Source organism: Pichia membranifaciens (genome assembly GCF_001661235.1).
Source record: "Pichia membranifaciens NRRL Y-2026 unplaced genomic scaffold PICMEscaffold_1, whole genome shotgun sequence".
NCBI classification, from domain to species: Eukaryota; Fungi; Ascomycota; class Pichiomycetes; order Pichiales; family Pichiaceae; genus Pichia; species Pichia membranifaciens.
Window position 1 is genome coordinate 1,843,315 of NW_017566982.1, and position 19,580 is coordinate 1,862,894.

General features: G+C 43.4%; 7 protein-coding genes and 1 non-coding gene across 8 annotated transcripts; 1 reads left to right on the forward strand and 7 right to left on the reverse strand.

The window, feature by feature from the left end:
- Positions 1–2: 2 nt before the first annotated feature.
- PICMEDRAFT_70749 (hypothetical protein) lies at positions 3–3,287 on the reverse strand (the record flags this gene model as incomplete). The annotated part of the gene is made up of 1 exon (XM_019163726.1): positions 3–3,287. The coding sequence occupies one exon, from the start codon at positions 3,285–3,287 to the stop codon at positions 3–5; it is 3,285 nt and encodes a 1,094-aa protein (XP_019020303.1).
- Positions 3,288–4,107: 820 nt separating this feature from the next.
- PICMEDRAFT_70750 (hypothetical protein) lies at positions 4,108–5,454 on the reverse strand (the record flags this gene model as incomplete). The annotated part of the gene is made up of 1 exon (XM_019163727.1): positions 4,108–5,454. The coding sequence occupies one exon, from the start codon at positions 5,452–5,454 to the stop codon at positions 4,108–4,110; it is 1,347 nt and encodes a 448-aa protein (XP_019020304.1).
- Positions 5,455–5,790: 336 nt separating this feature from the next.
- On the reverse strand, positions 5,791–7,840 carry PICMEDRAFT_14666 (hypothetical protein). The gene has a single exon (XM_019160479.1). It carries the CDS (start codon positions 7,376–7,378, stop codon positions 5,885–5,887), a length of 1,494 nt encoding a protein of 497 aa, XP_019020305.1. The 5' UTR covers positions 7,379–7,840; the 3' UTR covers positions 5,791–5,884.
- An 896-nt stretch (positions 7,841–8,736) lies between these two features.
- Positions 8,737–11,799, reverse strand: PICMEDRAFT_70752 (hypothetical protein; the record flags this gene model as incomplete). The annotated part of the gene is made up of 2 exons (XM_019163728.1): positions 8,737–10,508; positions 10,905–11,799. The coding sequence occupies 2 exons, from the start codon at positions 11,797–11,799 to the stop codon at positions 8,737–8,739; spliced, it is 2,667 nt and encodes an 888-aa protein (XP_019020306.1).
- Positions 11,800–12,506: 707 nt separating this feature from the next.
- Positions 12,507–13,529, reverse strand: PICMEDRAFT_21834 (hypothetical protein; the record flags this gene model as incomplete). The annotated part of the gene is made up of 1 exon (XM_019162224.1): positions 12,507–13,529. A coding segment is annotated over one exon (1,023 nt), but the record flags the coding sequence as incomplete, so codon positions are not given.
- Positions 13,530–14,216: 687 nt separating this feature from the next.
- On the forward strand, positions 14,217–15,980 carry PICMEDRAFT_70754 (hypothetical protein; the record flags this gene model as incomplete). Its single annotated transcript, XM_019163729.1, has 1 exon — positions 14,217–15,980. One exon carries the CDS (start codon positions 14,217–14,219, stop codon positions 15,978–15,980), a length of 1,764 nt encoding a protein of 587 aa, XP_019020308.1.
- PICMEDRAFT_14669 (hypothetical protein) lies at positions 15,819–18,830 on the reverse strand. Its single transcript, XM_019160480.1, has one exon. It carries the CDS (start codon positions 18,590–18,592, stop codon positions 16,163–16,165), a length of 2,430 nt encoding a protein of 809 aa, XP_019020309.1. The 5' UTR covers positions 18,593–18,830; the 3' UTR covers positions 15,819–16,162.
- A 120-nt stretch (positions 18,831–18,950) lies between these two features.
- On the reverse strand, positions 18,951–19,070 carry PICMEDRAFT_t22. Its single transcript has one exon. It is a non-coding gene; the product is annotated as a tRNA-Ile (tRNA).
- Positions 19,071–19,580: the final 510 nt, after the last annotated feature.

Sequence of the window (19,580 nt, forward strand, 5' to 3'; positions counted from 1 at the left end):
CATCAAGAAACGAATATCTTATCGTAATGCTTGAATAATAATTCAGTTACTGAAGTTTTAGCCCTGTTATCTTGAATTTCTTGCTGTGGATGTAGCGAGTTGTGCCTGATTAATGTTGGCGCAAATACCGTGGCCAATGAGGCACTGTTCATCTTGGTCCATTTCTCATTTTCCGCTATCAATGCAAGATGCTTTGTTAATGCCAAAAGGGTAATCCTGTTTGCCGCTGGCAGACCAGATATAATATCAGAAAGTTTACCGACTCGGGTTTCTTCCTTCTCAATTCTAGACACATTCACGTATGCATTGTAAAGATCTTGCGGTATAATCGGATCGGGTATTTTCTTCAAATATCTTTTGAGTAATCCAGCTAGTGCATGAATATCACCATCAATCAATGTGTGCATTCTAATTATCTCATCATTGTTATTAACGTCCATTGTTTCAAAAAATTGTTCGATCTTTTCTACAGTCGATGTCGACGCACTGATCCGATATATACCTTCAACTTTTGATCCCCTTTGTTCAACTTCAGATATGCATGTCTTTACCACAAACGGAACACCACTTCCCCCCTCGTGGTCAGCCAATTCCTGCAATGTCATGCTGTACAGAGATTTGAAATTGATTTTATTCGGTGGAATAGTCGTACCGCTATATTCACTACTGCTATTGCCGCCGTTGGCGTATACCACTCCATTAGCATTAGGGTTGTTGGTACCATTATTGCTTCCATTGCTGCCATTGGTTCGCCATTGCATAAAATTTGTAGACCTGGATGGTTTCATTCCCGAAGCTTGAGACCCATTATCATTCTTCTTGGCCAAATCATTCAAACCTATTCCATCCATGCTGTTCTCGTTATGCCTGACATTCATTGGCTGGCTTATATTGGGAGCACCCATAACTTTACTGCTCGCTGAACTACTAGGTGCAGAAATCCCAGTGCTTTGGCTTCCCGTTCCTGCACTACTTAATGCTGAATGTGCACCAAAGATTCTCCTCATAAATCCAGAACGTTTATCTTTAGATTGTGGTGTAGGAGCAGTAGATTGATGGTACGGATTGTACCCAGGAGTTGATGCTGGTGATCCTGTTCCTGGTTGGAGAGGTTGCAATGATAGAGGATGATTGTCTGGCTGTAAGAGGTTTTCTTGCGATGGTAATTTATAACCTGAAAGCTCTTCTCTTGATGAGTTTTTGCCTGAGCTAGAAGAAATGTTCGAGGACAATTCTTCTGTTGTGGCAGAAGACAATTTTCTTCTATTCTGAATAGAAACATCCAGATCCCTCAAAGTTTTCTGCCTGTCTGCTATATCTAATTCCAACGACTTCATCTGGCTTGCCAGGTTCTGAATGTCTCTTATTATGGTGGCTTTTGATAATGTTAAAGAGTTTATTTCCGACTTCAGAAGACGCAGTTCCTTATCAACACCTGATACTTGATCAACAGTATCAAAGGTTGTACTTTCTGATATTGATCTCGTATGATTGGCCTTAGTCAAAGGAACTGGCGGCGTGGTGAACGCAACGTATGAATGGTCCGATTGAGTTCTCGTGTGTGCTTTAGGGGTGGTATTGTTAAGCCTTGGAGATGTTCGAGAACTCGTCAAAGTATCTGGTGTCCCTGGAGTTTGCGGAGGTAGTTCTCTACCATCACTTGAGTACTTTCTTCCTCGTCCAAAAACTTTAGTCAGTGAACGTCCCAAACCACCAATCTGTTTTTTTCGAGAAGTAGGGGTGTTTCTTTCAATTGATTCAAAGCTTGATTGAGACTGCTGCTCTGGTGTATTTATCAGTCTTTCGTGAGGTGAATGATTAGCAACTGCCTTTTTGGGTTTGGCACTGATTATTTCAGAAACATTCTTTGATTCCAGGCCCCTGATGTTCAATCCGGTAGACTCCTGCAGTAGATCCTGAGACTTGACCTTGTACTTCATAGGACTCATAAGTTTTGAATCTGTAAGATCAGCTTCTACCTGATTTGCAGTACTAATACTTTCTGTGGTGCTCATCAGACTTTCTTCTTCAGTCTCTTCCAAATTGATGAAACTCTCAGGCTCGGGCTCAAGATCATCGCTTTCAATTACAAAACCATGTCTATTCATGCTAGAAGGAGAAGAAATTTCTTTCGGGGTAGACTTTTTCTTTTGTGGGGTATCAAGTTCTGGGGTTCTGAATTGTGTAGTGTTTCTAACGGGGGAGAGTGCTGATCTTTTCGGAGACCTCATTGGAATAGAAATGTCCGACTCTTGATGTTCTTGGTACAAGTAAGAAAAACCATCGTCATTTTGGGAGTTTGGATTCAAAGTGGGTATATTAACAGGTTCTGTTACATCCTTGAAAACGGCAGTCGACTGAAGCTTTTCTGTGTTAGGTGATGCGATGTGATAATCCAGGACAACATTCAATTTTTCAATTGGACTTGAATCAATCTTTTCTAGGCTTCCTGCCAACGAGTTTTTGATATCACTGTCTCTAGAAGAGTTTGCGTCATTTGTTTTGCTGTATATGGATGATTCTAGTTCGTCCTTCGCATCGTTATTACTTTCCGCATAGTCATCAACATCAAAAGTTGATATGGATGAATTAGCTTCCGTCTGATATGTAGGAGGTTTGGATAATAGACTTAGCTTATCATCGTTTTTCGAGAAGTTACCATCAGATTGAGTAGTAGATGCCTTTATTTGTTGTGGATTGAGCGTTTTTACCTCCTTTTTTTCTGACTTTGTTGGATCAAAAGTAATCGACCTCATGTTCTTGGAATCAGCATCTTTCATAGAAACTTCTAGCGTGATATCATCCTTGCCGCTATTCTCTAGCTTGGGTATGTCATTCAATTTGCTTTTTTCCTTTTTATTGGCTAATGTTTCCTCTCTGGCTTTTTTCAACTTCTTCATTTTTTCGTATTTCTTCTTCTTTTCCATTAGCATGTTGTGACAGGGCATACAAAACAAACCTTTTGATGTTCTTGCATATTTGAGATCATCAATTGGCTTGTTACATGATTTACATTTGAAGCAGTCGGCACAATACGCCAGATCCCCGGTTAAGATGGCCAAATCGTAAATCTTTTTTTGGCACGATTTACACGTGTACGAACAGCTTGAACAAACTAATGCACCTGTTCCCAGAACCAAAAAATTGGAGTTGACGCCAAGGGCTTTGGAACATTTGGAACATTTAAAACATGAAACATGCCACTGGTCAGTGCCTAATTTGTAGGCTTGGCCATCTATAATTGGATCATGACAACTTTTGCAAATTTTAGAATGAGAATTACTCATTATGTGTCGATTTTTGCTCGTCTAAGAGGATTCGGGTGTGTAGATAAATCTTATCTCTGAATGTTCAAATGCAGAACTGATTCTTGGTTAGTGCTAACCTTATGCAATAGTGACTGACAGGACACCAGCACAGAGACGAATGATAGTGGTCTTGAACGACGTGTGTACGGAAACTTCTAGTTTTCTAATTTCTTATGGTATGGTGAATGTTAATTCATGCAAAGGTTTTGTTTTGATAAATAAGGTAGTTGGAGAGTATCTCCCACTGGGCAGACGTGAAAGGTGTGTTTACCTATTGGAACGATTGTCTTGTCGAGACGTCGAAATGTAGTGTGGGGTAGGGGAAAAAGATTGTTCCTCAAGGACAGTGGTTGTCTGCAGCGGCGGTAATTGTGACCCTTGGCAAGACTATGTGAAACTGTTTCTGTGCTGAGCAGCGTTGCCTCTGTGTTATCGCAACTTGACACCTTCCCATGCACCCCTAGTGGTGCCTATTCTGCACGCAATTAATGCTGCGAACAACACGCCCCTGGTGCTCTCCAGCACACGTTATTTCGTTCCTCTACAGAATTACCGCTCAGAGCGAACAGAATTTTATTATAGTTAACCCCTTTCCGATCCTACACAGTATGGCTTGGGAGTATCTTGGGGCACACCCTGGAACACAGCATGCTGTACGCCATGTACACCTCGAAAGCCCCCATTTACAGAAGAGAAAGCCACTGTAGAGCAAAATACATTCAAAGCAGACGATATGTTTGTATATAATTATCTAAGAGGGACGTAGGACCTACATCCGAAAATTCCAAAAATAGATCGCTCAACATCTTTCTCTCCAATCCCAGTAGAAAGTTAACTCCTGGGGTCTTTCTTCGGTGATCCTGCATTTATCTACAAAGTTGTTCCCTTTCATTTTCTCCGAAACAATGTGATTCAATTTGGTTAGCTTGCATGTAAAGAAAGGACCGTTTTGACATTCGGGGATGGGGATTACTGCATCGTTGATTAGAACCCTAATGTAGTGTTCTTTATTTATAGTGTATCTTTCAATGACAATCCTTGCACCCATCGGTACTAGCTCAGAAGTCTTAAAAAATCTTAGGAAGTCAATGTTTCTTGTGCTCAAATCTTCCTTCTGGTACTCAAAAATTCCCAACGCATTCATAAAATGTAGCAGTTCGGTATCGTGCGTAAAACTGAAAAATAAGTTCTCCTTTGTTTCTTGCTCTTCAAAAAGTTTAATCATAGCATCGACGTAAACAGAACCCAAGGCAAAAGAATAAGGGTGTGCGGCCTTCTCGTACCACATTTCGGAATCTCTGAAATATTCCAACTCGACGAAAGTGTTGAGTGAAAGAGCATCGCATACTCTACTTTCTCCTACAGCATCCAACTCGTAGGCACAAAAGACGGCCAATGCATAGACATCTTTTGCCGTTATGTTAAAACCCGGACTCAAAGTATTCAACCTTTTTGCCTCAGATATCATGTATTTCCCAATAAATGGATGTTTGTAGTACTCGCCATGTCTTATATACTTTTTGCAGCTGACAGACGTGGTCAACGTGTCTGCACCCATACGTTTTGTTTCGTCCAAAACAATCACTTTTGCTTGAGCATTGTATTTCTCATCATTGTCGTTAAAAAACCCCTTGCCAAACTCTTCTGCGGAGTCAACGCATCTTCTCTTTCCGGCAGTGAATATGGGTAGTTTTTCGTCACAATCTTTATATAAATAACCGTACTTGAGTTGTATGCTTTTTCCAAAATCAAACATAGTTTGGAATCCATTGAAATCGCCGTAAAGGGTTTCCATACCACACCAGTCAGGTCCGGGGATGAAAAATTCCCAGTCCTTGATGAAGCTCAAAGGGCCCTCTTGTTTCTTAACGTCGGCATTTTTGAGCTTATCGAAAACTGCCTTCAATCGTTTTGCCACGGGTTCTGTGGGGTAACGTTCACCGTGTCGAGCAAAAATAAATACTTTTTCTGGTTTGGCATTCCATTCAAGTTCCGGACATAGTCCGAACCCAGTTCCCTTCACGTAAGGACCCATTCCACCCAAATGCTTCAAGAGGTTGTTTTGGTCCGCGTGGATCGGGGACACAAAGTGCTCCGTATATTGGTTAATCAGGATCGATGCGGGGATAATATTTCCAAAATGCATGTTGGTGTCCTGACAATCGATTGATCTTGCCTGTTGTATTTATGTAATTTAAATCGATTACCAATACTGTTTACTCATGAATTAGAGCTGGCACTCCAAATGGGGAGCAAGCAGATAAAAAAGGGGACTAAAAGTGCCGGACATTTTTACTTTTTTTCAGATCATCGGAGTTCTCACTGTCTATATAAATTTACGCTCAGTCTTATCGAGAGCCCCACTTTACTCTGCTGGGATCGATTTAATTGGGCTCACGTGCGACCATTCTAGTCGTTTAGTTTAGTATTGATACTGAAAAGCCGGAATATCATATTAAATCGTAAAAAAACAAGAGAGTTTATATAGGCATACTAGATGATAATATATAACGTGTTGTTGATGTTGTTTCTTTTTTTGTTTTTTAAAGACGCTGTCAAAAGCCACTAATCCCTGATTAGAAAGTTGGCTTGTTGACCTTAGCTCTGACCAACTTGGTTTGAGTGTAGTTGTCAAACGCTTCGAGACCCATTTCTCTACCAATACCAGACTCCTTGTAGCCACCGAATGGAGCACTTGGATGGAAGTCGTTATAGGTGTTGACCCAGACGGAACCAGCCTCGACTCTGTCACTGACGTAGATTGCCTTGTTGAAGTCTTCAGTGTGGATACCTGCAGCCAAACCGAACAAGGAGTCGTTGGCCTTTTCAATCAAGTCGTCGACAGTCTTGAAAGGCACAACGACACCGACAGGACCAAAGATCTCTTCTTCAGTCAACTTGGAGTCCTGAGCAACGTCGTAGAAAATGGTTGGTTCAACAAAGTAACCTTTGGTACCGATTCTGTTACCACCAGTCAACAGCTTAAGCTTAGAGTCCTTACCCACCTTGATGTAATCCAACACGGTTTGGAATTGGTCTGGGGTAGTTTGGGCACCTTGGAAGACGCCTTCTTCGAATGGGTTACCAATCTTCAGCTTCTCGATTGCAGTCTTGAACTTGGCCAGGAAGTCATTGTACCACTTTTCGTCTCTTGCTTCAATGTAGATTCTGGAACCTGCACAACAGACTTCACCACCGTTGAAGAAAATACCGGTGATCAAGTTCTGGATGGTCTGTTCGACGTTACAGTCTTGGAAGACAATGTTTGGAGACTTACCACCCAATTCCAAAGTGACCTTCTTGATGGTGTTGGCACATTCCTTCATGACGGTTTTACCGACCTCGGTGGAACCAGTGAAGGCAACCTTCTTGATCAATGGGTGTTGCAAAATGGCGTTACCACAACCTCTGCCGGAACCTGGGATGACGTTGACGACACCTGGTGGGAAGCCGGCCTTCTTGATCAAAGTACAGGCATATAGGTTGGACAATGGGGTGGCACTGGCTGGCTTCAAAACGACGGTGTTACCGGTGGCCAAAGCTGGACCAATTTTCCAGGCAAACATCAACAGAGGAAAATTCCATGGGGTGATGGCACCGCAGACCCCAAGAGGCTCTCTCTTCGTGTAAGTGAAATGTTCGGTGTCGGTGATGATGGTTCTACCGTCGAGCTTGTCGCAGAAGCCTGCACAGTATCTGATGTACTCAGCAACAATGTTCACGTCGAATCTGGAACAGTGTAGAGCCTTACCGTTGTCCAACGAGTCAATTCTGGCCAAGGTTTCTTTTTCCTCGTCGATCAACTCAGCCAACTTGTTCAAGAGCTTGCCTCTCTCGTTTGGAGGGGTGAATCTCCAGGACTTGAATGCCTTGTATGCGGTTTGAACAGCCACCTCAACATCTTCGGACTCAGCCTGCTGGAGCTCGCAGAGCACGGATTCGTCGATCGGGGACGTGACTTCAAAGGTCTTGCCGGACTTGGCCTTGACGAACTCGTTGCCGATGAAAAGACCGGTTGGCTGTTCGTATTTTTCGTTGATAACTGGGAAAGTAAGGGTGGCGAAACTCATTTTGGACAGATATGTGTAGTTTTGGTGCGCGTTCTTCAGACTCGTGATACGGTTGAAGACTTTGTTAAAGAGCATCTACTAATAGAGAAAAAAGAAGGAAGGAGAAGGAAGGGAGAAAGCAGAAGGAATAAGAAGAAGAAAAATTACAAGGGAGGATAGGGAAAGGACAGAGGCAGGGAGGCGACCCAGGAAAGGCAGCTCTCCTCCGGGGTGGCAGACGATAACGCTTTTATATATGTTGCACAAAAGCCGTCCGCCGCTGAAATTTGATCGAAGCTGAATAATGCATGTACACCAACAATGCTGGCCCCAGAGGACCAGCTGGGAGGCAAGTTCCGAAGCCCGAGGTGAAATTTGCGTGTCTGACCCTCCTCTTACTCAGCAAGGGCCACGACAGCCAGTCCAGACTACGGACCACAGCCCCGGCCCTCTCCATTGGGCCGGTTCAGCCAGTGCTGGCGCAATGGGGTGTGCAGCAGCCGGCCGGTGTGGGGTTCCAGTGAGGCGGCCAGGATGGCGGCGCGGCCAGGATGGCGGCGCGGCGGCCGGGCGAGGGTGCCGGGCGCAAAGGGTCGGTGTGCTCCGAGCGGGGCCCCGTGCCCGTGTCCGTGTCCGGGCGGGCGCTACGTCCGCGTCTACGCCCGCAGGGCGGTCGCCGGGCTGGCTGGGCGTGGGTGTTCGGACTTAACCAGGGGTGGGGCGGGGAAAGGCAGGGCTGGCTGGCACCCGTCTTTTGCCGGGGGAGGGCCAACGGGGACGACCTGGTGGCAATCGTAGGGACAATTACTAAGGCTCTGGCAAGACGGCAAGGCAATCACAGAGGCAATCACAGAGGCAATTACAAAGGCAATTACAAAGGCAAATGACGTCCTCGGAACAGCCCCCGAGGCGACGCCGTTGGGGCCACGGGCGGGGCACGTCCGGCTGCTCGCCGCCCCCAACCCCCGGGGTGCAACCCAACAAACGCTAGCCCGCCGCAGGTCGAGCCCTGCGCAACGGTCGTCTGTGGGGAACAACGCGGCAGCGCCGACGCCGCCGACACCGGCGTCGGCGACCCGGCTAGGGTGGGGCGGGGTGAAAGTGGGGGTGGAGGTAGGGGAGGTGGGGTACGCTATTCGGCTCTCCGTAGATATCGGACAGCAGCACCCCCTCTTGCAGCCCGAGGAAAATCCCCCTGCAACGTCGGCTGGCTCCGCTGTCTGGGGTAAAGGGGCTTGAGTCATCTGCAGCCGCTGCTCCCGTTCCCCCGTGTGCCCTTTTCTGGGCCATCGATGCTCCGGCCCGAAGCGTCTCTACCGTACTGGCACTGTTATATTGCTGCTACTGCTACTGCTATATACACTATGGCGGTGATCCGACTAGAGCTGCGGGGTCTCGACCTTCTTCTTCTTCTGCGATTCGTCCTTGCTCTGCATGTGCTGCTTCCGCTTCTTCGCCCGGTGCAAACGCTGTCTGTCGTCGCCCTCGAGCTCCGCCTTGGCCATTACCACCCCGGACCGAAGGACCACCTCGTCCTTGCCCACCTTCGTGGCGGTCTTGTACACCTCCTGCGGAGCTAGGGTGGCTCCCGTGGCCATCGTCAGCGGCTGGGCGTCCTCCATCGCGATGGTCGATGTCTGCACCCGCACGTCAAGCAGCTTCTCCTTCGGTCTAGGAACAAAGTGCGACGAGTACAACGAGTCGAGCTGGTACGTCACGTCCTTGAACATCTCGCTGATCTCGTCGTGGGCGCTCTTCAACGCCTCGTTTGCGTCCTCGTCCCCGGTCTTGTGTGTATACTCGTCCTCGTAGAGCTCGGCAAGCGACTTGGACGACTTCTCCTCGCTCACATCCATCCGCTTCGAGGGTTTAAAGTTGTTCAACTCAGATATTATCCTCTTTGGCACCTCGTCGAACTCCTGGCTCACAATCCTTCTCTTGATGATCTCCTCGATACTCTCCGTCACGTCTTGAGTGATCACAGGAACAGGTTTCGCCGTCCGGTCGAACTCAAGCTCCTCCTCCAGTAGCGTGTCCGAGTCTCTCTGTCTCCCGCTCACCTCACCTTTCATTGTCCACTTCTTCTCAGCGATAGACTCAGCCTCGAGCTCGGCAATCTGCTTTTGGATCTCTCGCTGCTGTTTCTCAAAGGTGGAAAGCTTGGACTCGTCCTGCTGGCCATGGCCACTTCCTCTTGCTTTTGTTTTTGCTTTAACCCTTCCAGAATCCTCTTCCTCCCCGTCACTCTCCTCTTCTGCGTCTTCCTCGCCTTCATCGCCATAGAGATCTGCTTGAGCCAGATCATATGCAGCATCATAATCTTCCTCCTTTAGCTCTCCTTTTTTGCCCTTGCCATTGCCCTTGCCCTTGCTTTTACCTTTTTTCTTCTGGTCTTTGCTCTGTGTTGGGTGTCCCTTTGATCCAGCACTCTGTGGGTCGAAGAAGTCGTTGTAAGTGTACATCTCATCGTCATCGTTATCATCGCTAAGATCTGCAAACAAATCAACGTCTTCTCCGTCGGCATCATCGTTGAAATCATCAGCGTCTTCAAGTGCAAGAACTTGACGTTTGTAATCATCGAGATTGAAAAACTCATCATTAAGTCCAAAATCCTCCGACTTGTGGTTTTTATTGTCTTCTTCGACTTCTTCGTCGTTGGATTCTTCTTCCTCGTCCTCCTCTTCCAAGGCTTCTCCCCTTGCCGCCAACGCTTCTGCTTCTTCTTGGTCTGTTTCACTTCCATCATTATCTCCAGCTTCTTCCTCTTCTTCAGAGTCTTCTTCTTCTGCCATAACATTTCCATTCATCTCTCCAAACGGCACTTCTTCAGAGTCTTCTTCAGAATCTTCTTCGTCATTTTCCTCGTCACTATCTTCTTTGTAATCACCTTCAGCTTTGAGATTCTGAAGATCGCTCCACAATCCCCTTTCAACACCATCAAAAACTAGCTTTGCTTGTCCCCAAACTTGTGTGGCATCTAGTCCATCTATATAGATTTCATCCAAGACGCAGTCACCGCTGGATTTGATCACAGGATCAACTATTTCCTTCAGACTTAGTAACAAATTTTCATAATCAAATGTTTGTTCATCGGAGGCCTTGTGTGTGAATAATGAGGTTGGATCATCGATCAAATTTTGAAGATTTAACGCTGACATGTCTTCCACCAGCTATTAAGTTGATGCTTCTATACTTATATATATGAACTTCTCCTATTATACCTTATCTCCAGGCTGTTTATTAGTTTATCTTTTTTCAGAAAATACAATTTTTATTAATTCACGTACAAATTTTTTTTTCATGTTACCTTCCGAAAAATATTTTCTAAGCACGTGACTTTATAAAGCTACATTTTTCCCTCTTACCGATACAAACCTTCGTTTATGTTTCTTCACATTTACACGTTTTCACATTAATTACAAACACTTGTATTATACGCCAACTAGATGTGCAAAAGGCATTCGGTAATCTTTCATTTGATGTTTTTGAAGTATTCTTCATGGCTTTTTCTTCTTCTCCCTTTTCATATCTTTTTTCACATCCTTACGACATTCTGGACAATACCATACTCCCACTGGCGGTTCCTTCAAACCTACACAGTCGTAATGAAACCACTCGTATTTACAGCTAGGATTATCGCATGCCACCATTGCACCGTAGGAAACTTGCTGGCAAAAGCAATATAGCTCGTCGTCATCACCACCCGTTCCTCCGTTTTCATTCATATTACCCAGTCCAACCCTATTTCCCATCATTCTCCTGTTCAGTCCCTTAATTATTGTACCTGCTGCCACGTCACGCCTCCTTCCGGGGGTCAGCTCTTTAGTGGATGCAGTAGACTCGTCAGCAGAAGGAGTCGTGGTCGGGGTTTTCTCTCTGGATGACTTCTTCATTGGCCTTTGTACTTTGGTCTCAATCGAAGAATTATTCAGCTTCTTTGTTATACCATTAAGCTCATCCAGTAGTTTACCCGAAACAGGAGGAGTTGCAGTATCAAATGAGCTCGGACTACCAACACTTATCGAAGCCGCTGCGTGAGTAGGAATGAAGTCCACCATATCAATATCATCATCGATTACATCCCAGTGTTCAATAGCTCCCGAATCTATCAGTCGTTTGATATCGGCGTCGAACTTCGTTGCATGCTTGGTAATGTTCAAAAGAGCAGTGTTGGCCAACAAAATTTTCTCTGTTTGAATTTTACGTGCTTGTTCAAGGCTTTTGGTGATTTCTTCTGTAAGAGCATCTTCTTTTGGATGTCGCACTAGACTGCCATGCTGTTTTATATATTTGAACAGCTGTGAATCTGCTGTGTGTATCTGAGAAAGCACCTTCTCATATTCTACGTCTTTCTCTTGTAGTTGACTGAGAGTATACTGCGCTTCATCTGGAATGTTAGCTAGATTGTGCGTGAACTGGTCAAGTAGGGCTGCAGCATCCATCTTCCTCTTCTTCAAGGAATGGGAAGACACTTCAAGGTAGTTAATAAGTAGGGAATTCTTATGAACCTGTGGTAAACGCATGAACATTCAAAGGTTTAAAAAACTAACACTGTTTAATGATTCTTCCCTTGAACAGGAAGATATCAAGAAATCGGCGCGTCGAACTTTCAAGCGCCCTCGGCAGAATTTTTACATTTTACAAGGCGCCACTTTCGACTACTACAGCTACTACGAATTAAATGTTAGATCCGTATCTGACAATCCATAAAATAAATTCAATCTCCGGATGAGATCTTTTTGTTTTAAAGCTGCCTTTTTGAGATCAGATGTTTGTTTTAGCACTCCGTCAGTCCAGCTTGTTGCGGGGGATCTAGCAACAATTGTATAATCAGAGTGCAGCCTATTAGTTACCACATTTTTTACCGTATGGTTAACCATTGAAGGGTAGAAAGAAAGCACCATCGCTTTGTTATTCATTTGTAAAACTATATATAAAGCAAACAAATTATGATGTGTCTCCAACCAGTGTAGTTCAAATCTATTAAGTGGATTAGTTGTTTTTCAGTGACTTAACTTTTATATTAGTTTTCAATTTTTTTTGAAATGTTTCGTTCTATCATATGATCTGTTCATTTTCATAACTGTTTATTTGGTTTGCGGATGTCTGTTAATGCAACAGGAATGTTATACTTCCCTTGGTTACCAAACCTGCTTCTCTTTGGTTTCTTGACCTTTGACAAATCTCTATGCCTACGGTTTATGTATAGAAAACCGTACATGAACAAAACAGAAATCATCACCACAGTTGGAATTGATGCAATGACATAGTAGACGTCATCGCCAGTACCTGCCTTGTCTTGTATTTTACGCATCTCCTTAGTGTTTTTTCCTATGCTCTCTCTTAACTGGAAAGTAGCAAATATGTGTGGGGCGTTCAAGATGGAAAAATCCTCATCGGCGACATTGTCTGGTTGCATTGCAATGACTACCTTCTTGTAGACTTTTCCCCGGAGCCACTTTTTGTCCACCTCCACAGCAAACCAGCCGTTGTCGTTATGGACCCAATCGGAAGAAAAGAACGCACCATGGACATCACCTGAAAAGTCAACGTTACCAGAAAGCTCCTCGATTTCAGCTTCGACCTTCTTGACGGCCGAATCCATCAAATCTCTTTTGTCAAAGCCCTTGTCGTGCGATTTTTCGTTCACAAAAGCATAATGGAATCTGACATTCTTTGCCTTCTTGAAGAAACGAGAGTACCACGTGATGAAATAAGTTGCGCCTGCTCTCATCTTCTGGTGGTCTCTTGGAGAGCAGAACGGCTCGGAGGAATCCATATTAGCAATACCTTTCTTGTAATAGTAATCTGGCGTACATCTCTGGATCGGACTGAGCTTTGCGTAAGTGTCGTCCTCATCGATCATAATCACCTCTTCCACTGTTTCACCGTCGGCCAAGTTATGTGCCTGTATTTCATTCTGGTGATGCACAACCGTGGTAGCTGTCTGGAAAAAGGTTCTCACAGCAGGGAAGCTGTTTTCAATGACGTTATTCTTCATTTTAGGAGTGATCGTCTTCGGCAACCCATCGTTCTTGATCGAAATCCATGGCTCCAAACCATCCGCCGTCGCAGGTGGCTGTGCGGCAAACGTAACACCTCCCACAACATACGGGGTTACAACCTCCTTGACGCTCCCGTAGATCGTTCTAATCCATGGTCTTTGGGTCTCCTCCTCGGTACCATACAACCGTTCCGACTCCTCCTTGAGCCATTCCTTGTTGGCGACTGCCTTCCTTGGGGCAGCATCTCTCTTCACCAAGTACTCCGTCGCAGCAGGCAGCTGCGAGCCCACCGTTGCTGTATTTGGGAAGGTCGTTTTTGGGGCTAGCTGGGCGGCGTTCAAAACCACAGCTCCAGAGGAGAACTGAGCCAGAAACGTCACAACCGCCAGAAGCGTGAAGTCCACCATCATTCTCTTATAATTTTTAGTGCAAAGTCAACAGCAGCTATGTGTACTCGTTTCTCTGAGCGTCCTCCAGGCTACCAGCTGAAACAGAGAGCATGCCTGTCTTTCTTTCAGTTATCGTTTGGGCACAGGCAGATGGTAAAAACAACAACAACATCGCTTTTCCAGTTCGACGGAAAAAAAATTCAGTGAAGAAACTTACTCTCGCTACATCGCCGACGCTTCTGTTGTCGTCTCGGCCTGCTTGCCGCTTTTGGACATGCAGCATGATAATACCCAGAATGGTTGCAGGAGTGGTCTTTTTGTGTCTTGAGATGGCCTTAAAATTCCTTTACTGATGGTCAATTGACCCTCTAGAAGAGCGGGAACAAACAGTATAAGTACCGACGGCAGCCGTTTCTCTTGCTCAGCACACTCACACCACCAACAACGACGACAACAAAAATCTGAATGTCAGACGGTGCTGGTACTCCCACACCATACTCCCCATTGCACCATGAGCACGACGACAACAGACACAGGGTAGGTTCCTCTTACCAGGCAATCCCGATTCCGGACCGTTCGGCAAGAAAGTCTCGGTCCCATTTCTTTTCTTCAGTGGCGTCGCCTGGGAATATAAACTCATTGGCTGCGTTTGCCAACTCCTACCAGAGAGCCCAGTCTTTCCGTTCGATTTCGATCGAGCCGAGAATCACCGCCTCGAGATCCTACTTCAAGGATGACGAGGAGCTCATCGATCCAAGCACTTTTGCACCATCGCCAATGGGGAGGAAGATATCCACGGTGTTTGCGGTCAGACCGTATACCCACAGCCCAAACACTACCTTTGACGAGGCCGCAATAGACGACCAGCATTCGTTCCTGGACCATTCGTTCACTGACTACGTAGCCTCTAGACAACCCTCCTTTGCATCCTCTATTTTTCCGCCGCCCGGGAGTGGGCTTTCACGGGCACTTTCAGATGAGGTTGGCTCGGTGGTTCTCAGACAGGTCGAAACGCACGACGGTACCAAGTTGACGATGTTGGCTCCTCAGTCGACTATTCCACAGACCATTTTCAACTGTATCAATGCTCTCATAGGTATAGGTCTATTGGCATTGTCAAGAGCCATGGTGCATGCCGGGTTGTATTGCGGTACGGTGTTGATCATATATTCCGTCGCAATTACCTACTGGACTGCTACCCTCCTATCGGACTGTATGGACACCGACCCATCCATCTGCACCTATGCTGATATAGGATATAAAGCCTACGGGCCAAAAGCAAGGCTTTTCGTTTCTCTGCTTTTCACAATCGAACTTCTTGGTGTCGGTGTCTCGTTGATGGTTTTGTTTGCCGACTCATTGCATGCACTTTTTCCAGAGATATCCTTGATTCAATTCAAGTGGATTGCATTTGTCATATTGACCCCTTTCTCCTTCTTTCCTTTGCGTGTCTTGTCTCACATTTCTTTGATCGGTATCATTTCCACCATCTCGTTGGTTTTCCTTATATTCTTCTGTGGTATCATCAAGAAGACAGCACCTGGGTCTTTGATCGATCCGGCATATACAAGCTATTACCCTGCATCCGCTCTCAGCTTATTTGTCTCCTACGGTATCATTTTAGGACCATTTGGTTCACACTCTCTTTTCCCAGCGTTGAAAGCAGACTTAGTATCCCCTCACAAATTCAAATCTTGCCTTAAAACAACTTACTCTGTGGGTTTCTTCGCTGATGCATCCATGGCTTACCTTGGTTTTTTCATGTTTGGTGCTGGCCTCCTGAATGAAATAACACAATCCGTCCTTTTGACTACAGGCTATCCTAAGTTTGTTTACTTTCTGGCAAGTGTCTTTGTCTCATTAATTCCAGTTGCAAAGACTCCAATCAATGCATTGCCTATTATCAACATTACCGAATTTTTGTTCAATATAACACCTCAGCAACTTGAATATGCAGGAAAACCCGAGACATTGAGAACTAAATTTGCGAGTGCTTTGATAAAAATTGGTGTCAATTTGACTTTTGTCGTACTTGGAATACTCTATCCCGAGTTTGATAAAATCATTGGTTTGAGTGGTTCCTCATTGTGTACACTAATCTGTATCATATTACCATGTGCGTTCTATTTGAAATTGTGCAAACCTCGAAACAAATGGTTTTACTATTTAGTAATGGTGGTAGCCTTGATCTTGGGTGTCGTCGGCACTGTATCTGCATTCCTCATATAATCATATCCGGATGAATTTACAAATTACTTACTTTGATAGGCAATAGAAGAGCCGCTTGAGCAAGAATTCTTAATCAATATACTCCTTTATAATTTTTCTTACTTTCTATACAGATGTTCAGAATGATCAGACAACTATTACCCAAAATTTAACGATTTCCGGAAGTAGAACAAACCACCTCTTCACAAAACCCATCTACCAAGAATCTTATTTCTATGGACCTTTGGCCCTACCGAAGCAATTCCTATCAACAATACAACTATCGTAGCAATAACAACCTTGGTATTGAATGAGCTCGTTAATCTGTCAAATGAGCTTGAAGGACGTAAAAAGGTGACAAATATGTCACCATCAATGGATACAACATAAGTAGTTGATTCTAGTTCTGTTGGCTCAGTGAATAGGAAAGTAGACCCGGGATTATTGTTTAACACTAGCTTTCTATGATGTGTTAGAATAGTCTGTGGATTGACATTGATAATCGGATCGTATGGAAATTTACTTGCAATTGAAGAAGCATATTTACTTGAGCCTATTCTTTGCAAGAATGGGGAAACCTTTGCAACGTCTAACGAAATAACAGATGACTCAACATCATTTTTAAGTTTAAAATCTCCTATTATACCATTTCTTCTACCATCAACTATCATTTTAGGAAATGCAACCACTCGGCCCATATTCGTTAGCAAAATGATATCCTTCGTTGCAATATTATGTCTAGTTCTAGATATTGATAATCCACGCACAGATGTTCCTGGGAGTACAAAGCATTGTGACGCAAACATGGGTAAAATTGGCTCGTCAAAAGCTGAAATAACAGCATTCTTCCCGCTTAATTTCTCATCAGGTTTCAAGACTTCAAACAAATCTATTGAGCAAATCTGTGTATCTATGATAGTGTTTTTGTCTGGAACTGTGAAAATAATAAAATTTTCCTCAAACGCAACATGAACATCATAGGCTGTATTTATGGATTTGCTAACCTTTTTCTCTAACCTTCCATACACCTGTCCCGTTATCAGGTTGATCAGATAAAATACCACGCAATCTGATGATTCACCTTCTTTGTGTGTGATGAGTACCCCCACATTGGGAATTAGATATTTGTAAAGTGAAGAGCGATCAGGAAGGACTATTGCGTTCTGTGCTACATCGACATTTCCGTAACTTCTTTGGACCAAAGAAAGAATAGTTTCGCCCTCGGGAGAAAAATTCCAAGAATCTACTTGTCTCTCATTCCAGAAATGACCTTGAATAGAATTGGAGATATGGGAAATACTAATGGTGTAAAATTCATGAGCATCTGTTTGGACAAATTCAGCTTTTAAATCTTGATTTTGTAAAATTTTGAAATGAGAATTAACAAAGGTTTCTGACTTTTTTGTTATTTTTCCCAGATTGATATCTACCTCGTATATGGTTGTATTATGTAGGGCATAAACCTTTCTTTCAATTTCGTATAAATGACTAAAGTGTATTTGTGGAGTGAATATTTTCTTAAGTTGAGACTTACTGTTTTCATTTTTGTACATTGAAAAAACACCAATCTTTCCATTCTCTGACAAAGCTATCAGGTATTTGGACATTCCAAATCTATGTGCCTCATCCAGTGCGGAGTTTAGTTTCCCAAATAAAGACTCGTAGTTATGACGGATTCTTCTTAGGTACGACAAAAGAATATTGGAACTCGTTTCAAAAATGAGTTCATCTACCGTCAATGATGACTTAAGCTCCGAACCCACTATAACAAAATCTTTTATATTGACAAAAGATTGGTCGTTGCTCCATAGCAGCTCGCCATTACGGTAGTAATCAACAACCTTACTAAGAGAAACAACAAGTAAATTTATTTCTGTGGAATTTTTAGACACATGAAATGAGTAATGAATTGAGTCTGATAATGGGTTGCTTAAAAGTGATTTTGCATTAGCAGACAATGAGAGGGATTCAAGATCAAATAAGGCAATCTCGTTATTTGACTCAATCAAAATATGGTCCTTTACTATTTCAAAGCTCTTTATTTGATCAGCTGACAGAGATTCAGCAGACAGCTTTTCATTAATCATATTTTTGCCTGATTTTAACTTTTCATACCCAAAAGAGTCAAATGCGTAAACATCAGAATTACTGCATATGATGAGATTGTTTGAAGAATTTTGGAAGCGCAATTGCTTGACGTGACAACCATTAAAAGGCCTTGAAACAAAATCTGATAAGCTTGAAAAGAATGTTTTGCCGCTTATTTCAAGAACAGCATAAGTTAAACCATCTAGACAGCTATGAAATATCTTGGCATCTTCAATGGGTTGTTCTGCCGTATAAATTGTAGTAATATTATAATCTAATGTTATATCTATGTCCAAAATATGTCGTTCATCAACAACGTATATGTGGTCATCTTTCAGCAGTACAGACACAATACTGCTTGTAAAGTCAAGTTCTTTCTCAATTGTGCCAAATGACTTTGAAACATTCCATAACATAAGTTTAGACTTTACTTTTCTGCCAGGCTCATATTCGTAGTTGATAAAGCTAATAATCATTTCATTGGAAACTTCAACTAATCCTGAATTGGGGCGAATAGGAACTGTTTCAGATTGATATCTATACATTATTCCACCTGTTGTAGCATTGATTATGGAAAATATTCCTAGTTCTGAAAGCGTAAAGATTCTTTCATCTGAGTGAACAGAAGTGAACGGGACCCCGATGTTCACAGTTTGCCAGTCATTCTGGAAAACTTGATCTTGGGTCAAGCCCAAAGTATAGCTCAAAAAAGCCAGCAAAAAAACAAAATGCGGTCTCATTAAACTTCTGCAATTGGACTATTCCTAATTCGTGAAAAATTTGAATGGTCTGCTTTTAGCAGACACTGCAAGTAAAAAGAAACACATTCATCTTCACTCTTCATGTTAGTTTCAACAATTGAGAGCATTTTGAAGGATCTCTGAGAAAAAGATTACAAAAAATTGGTACATGCGGGGTTTGAACCCGCGACCATCGCGTTTCTTGAAACGGTTTCGTGACGTAAGCACAGACGTCAAAATACGACTATAAGCACGATGCTCTAAACCTCTGAGCTAATGTACCAGATACCATGACTGAATCGCAAAAAGCATGATATGACTGAAAAGATGGAATTTTACAAATTCATTAAATAAATAGATGAGTACTCAGGTGGGGTCTTCAGTGTTGTAATCTAGCTATTCTATTATGAATATCCATTGTATATGTACACTTTTTCTTATGTTCGTTGCTTATTTATATTTAACTAATATAACTAGCCTACAAACTAATATTCTCAAACATAAATACAAGGGACAAACCTCTTGTATTTATACACTTACACCTTCGGTTAAACTTGCCATTATTCATTTATCATGGCGGCTAACTTTCCAGTTTTAGATTACTTAAGATGCCTTATCATGATAAGACTCTTATCTCTTATCACTGAATCCTTATTGGCCTCGGCATCTTATCGTCAACCCTAAGATACCTTATCATGATAAGNTTCTTATCTCTTATCCCTCGATCATGATTGGCTTTGGCATCTTATCTCAACACCCCACCATAATCTAAACACTTGTAGATATGTTCGAC

Coding starts and splice junctions, on each gene's coding strand:
- PICMEDRAFT_14666 (XM_019160479.1), bottom strand. CDS start 7,378: ATGAGTTTCGCCACCCTTACTTTCCCAGTTATCAACGAAAAATACGAA.
- PICMEDRAFT_14669 (XM_019160480.1), bottom strand. CDS start 18,592: ATGTATAGATATCAATCTGAAACAGTTCCTATTCGCCCCAATTCAGGA.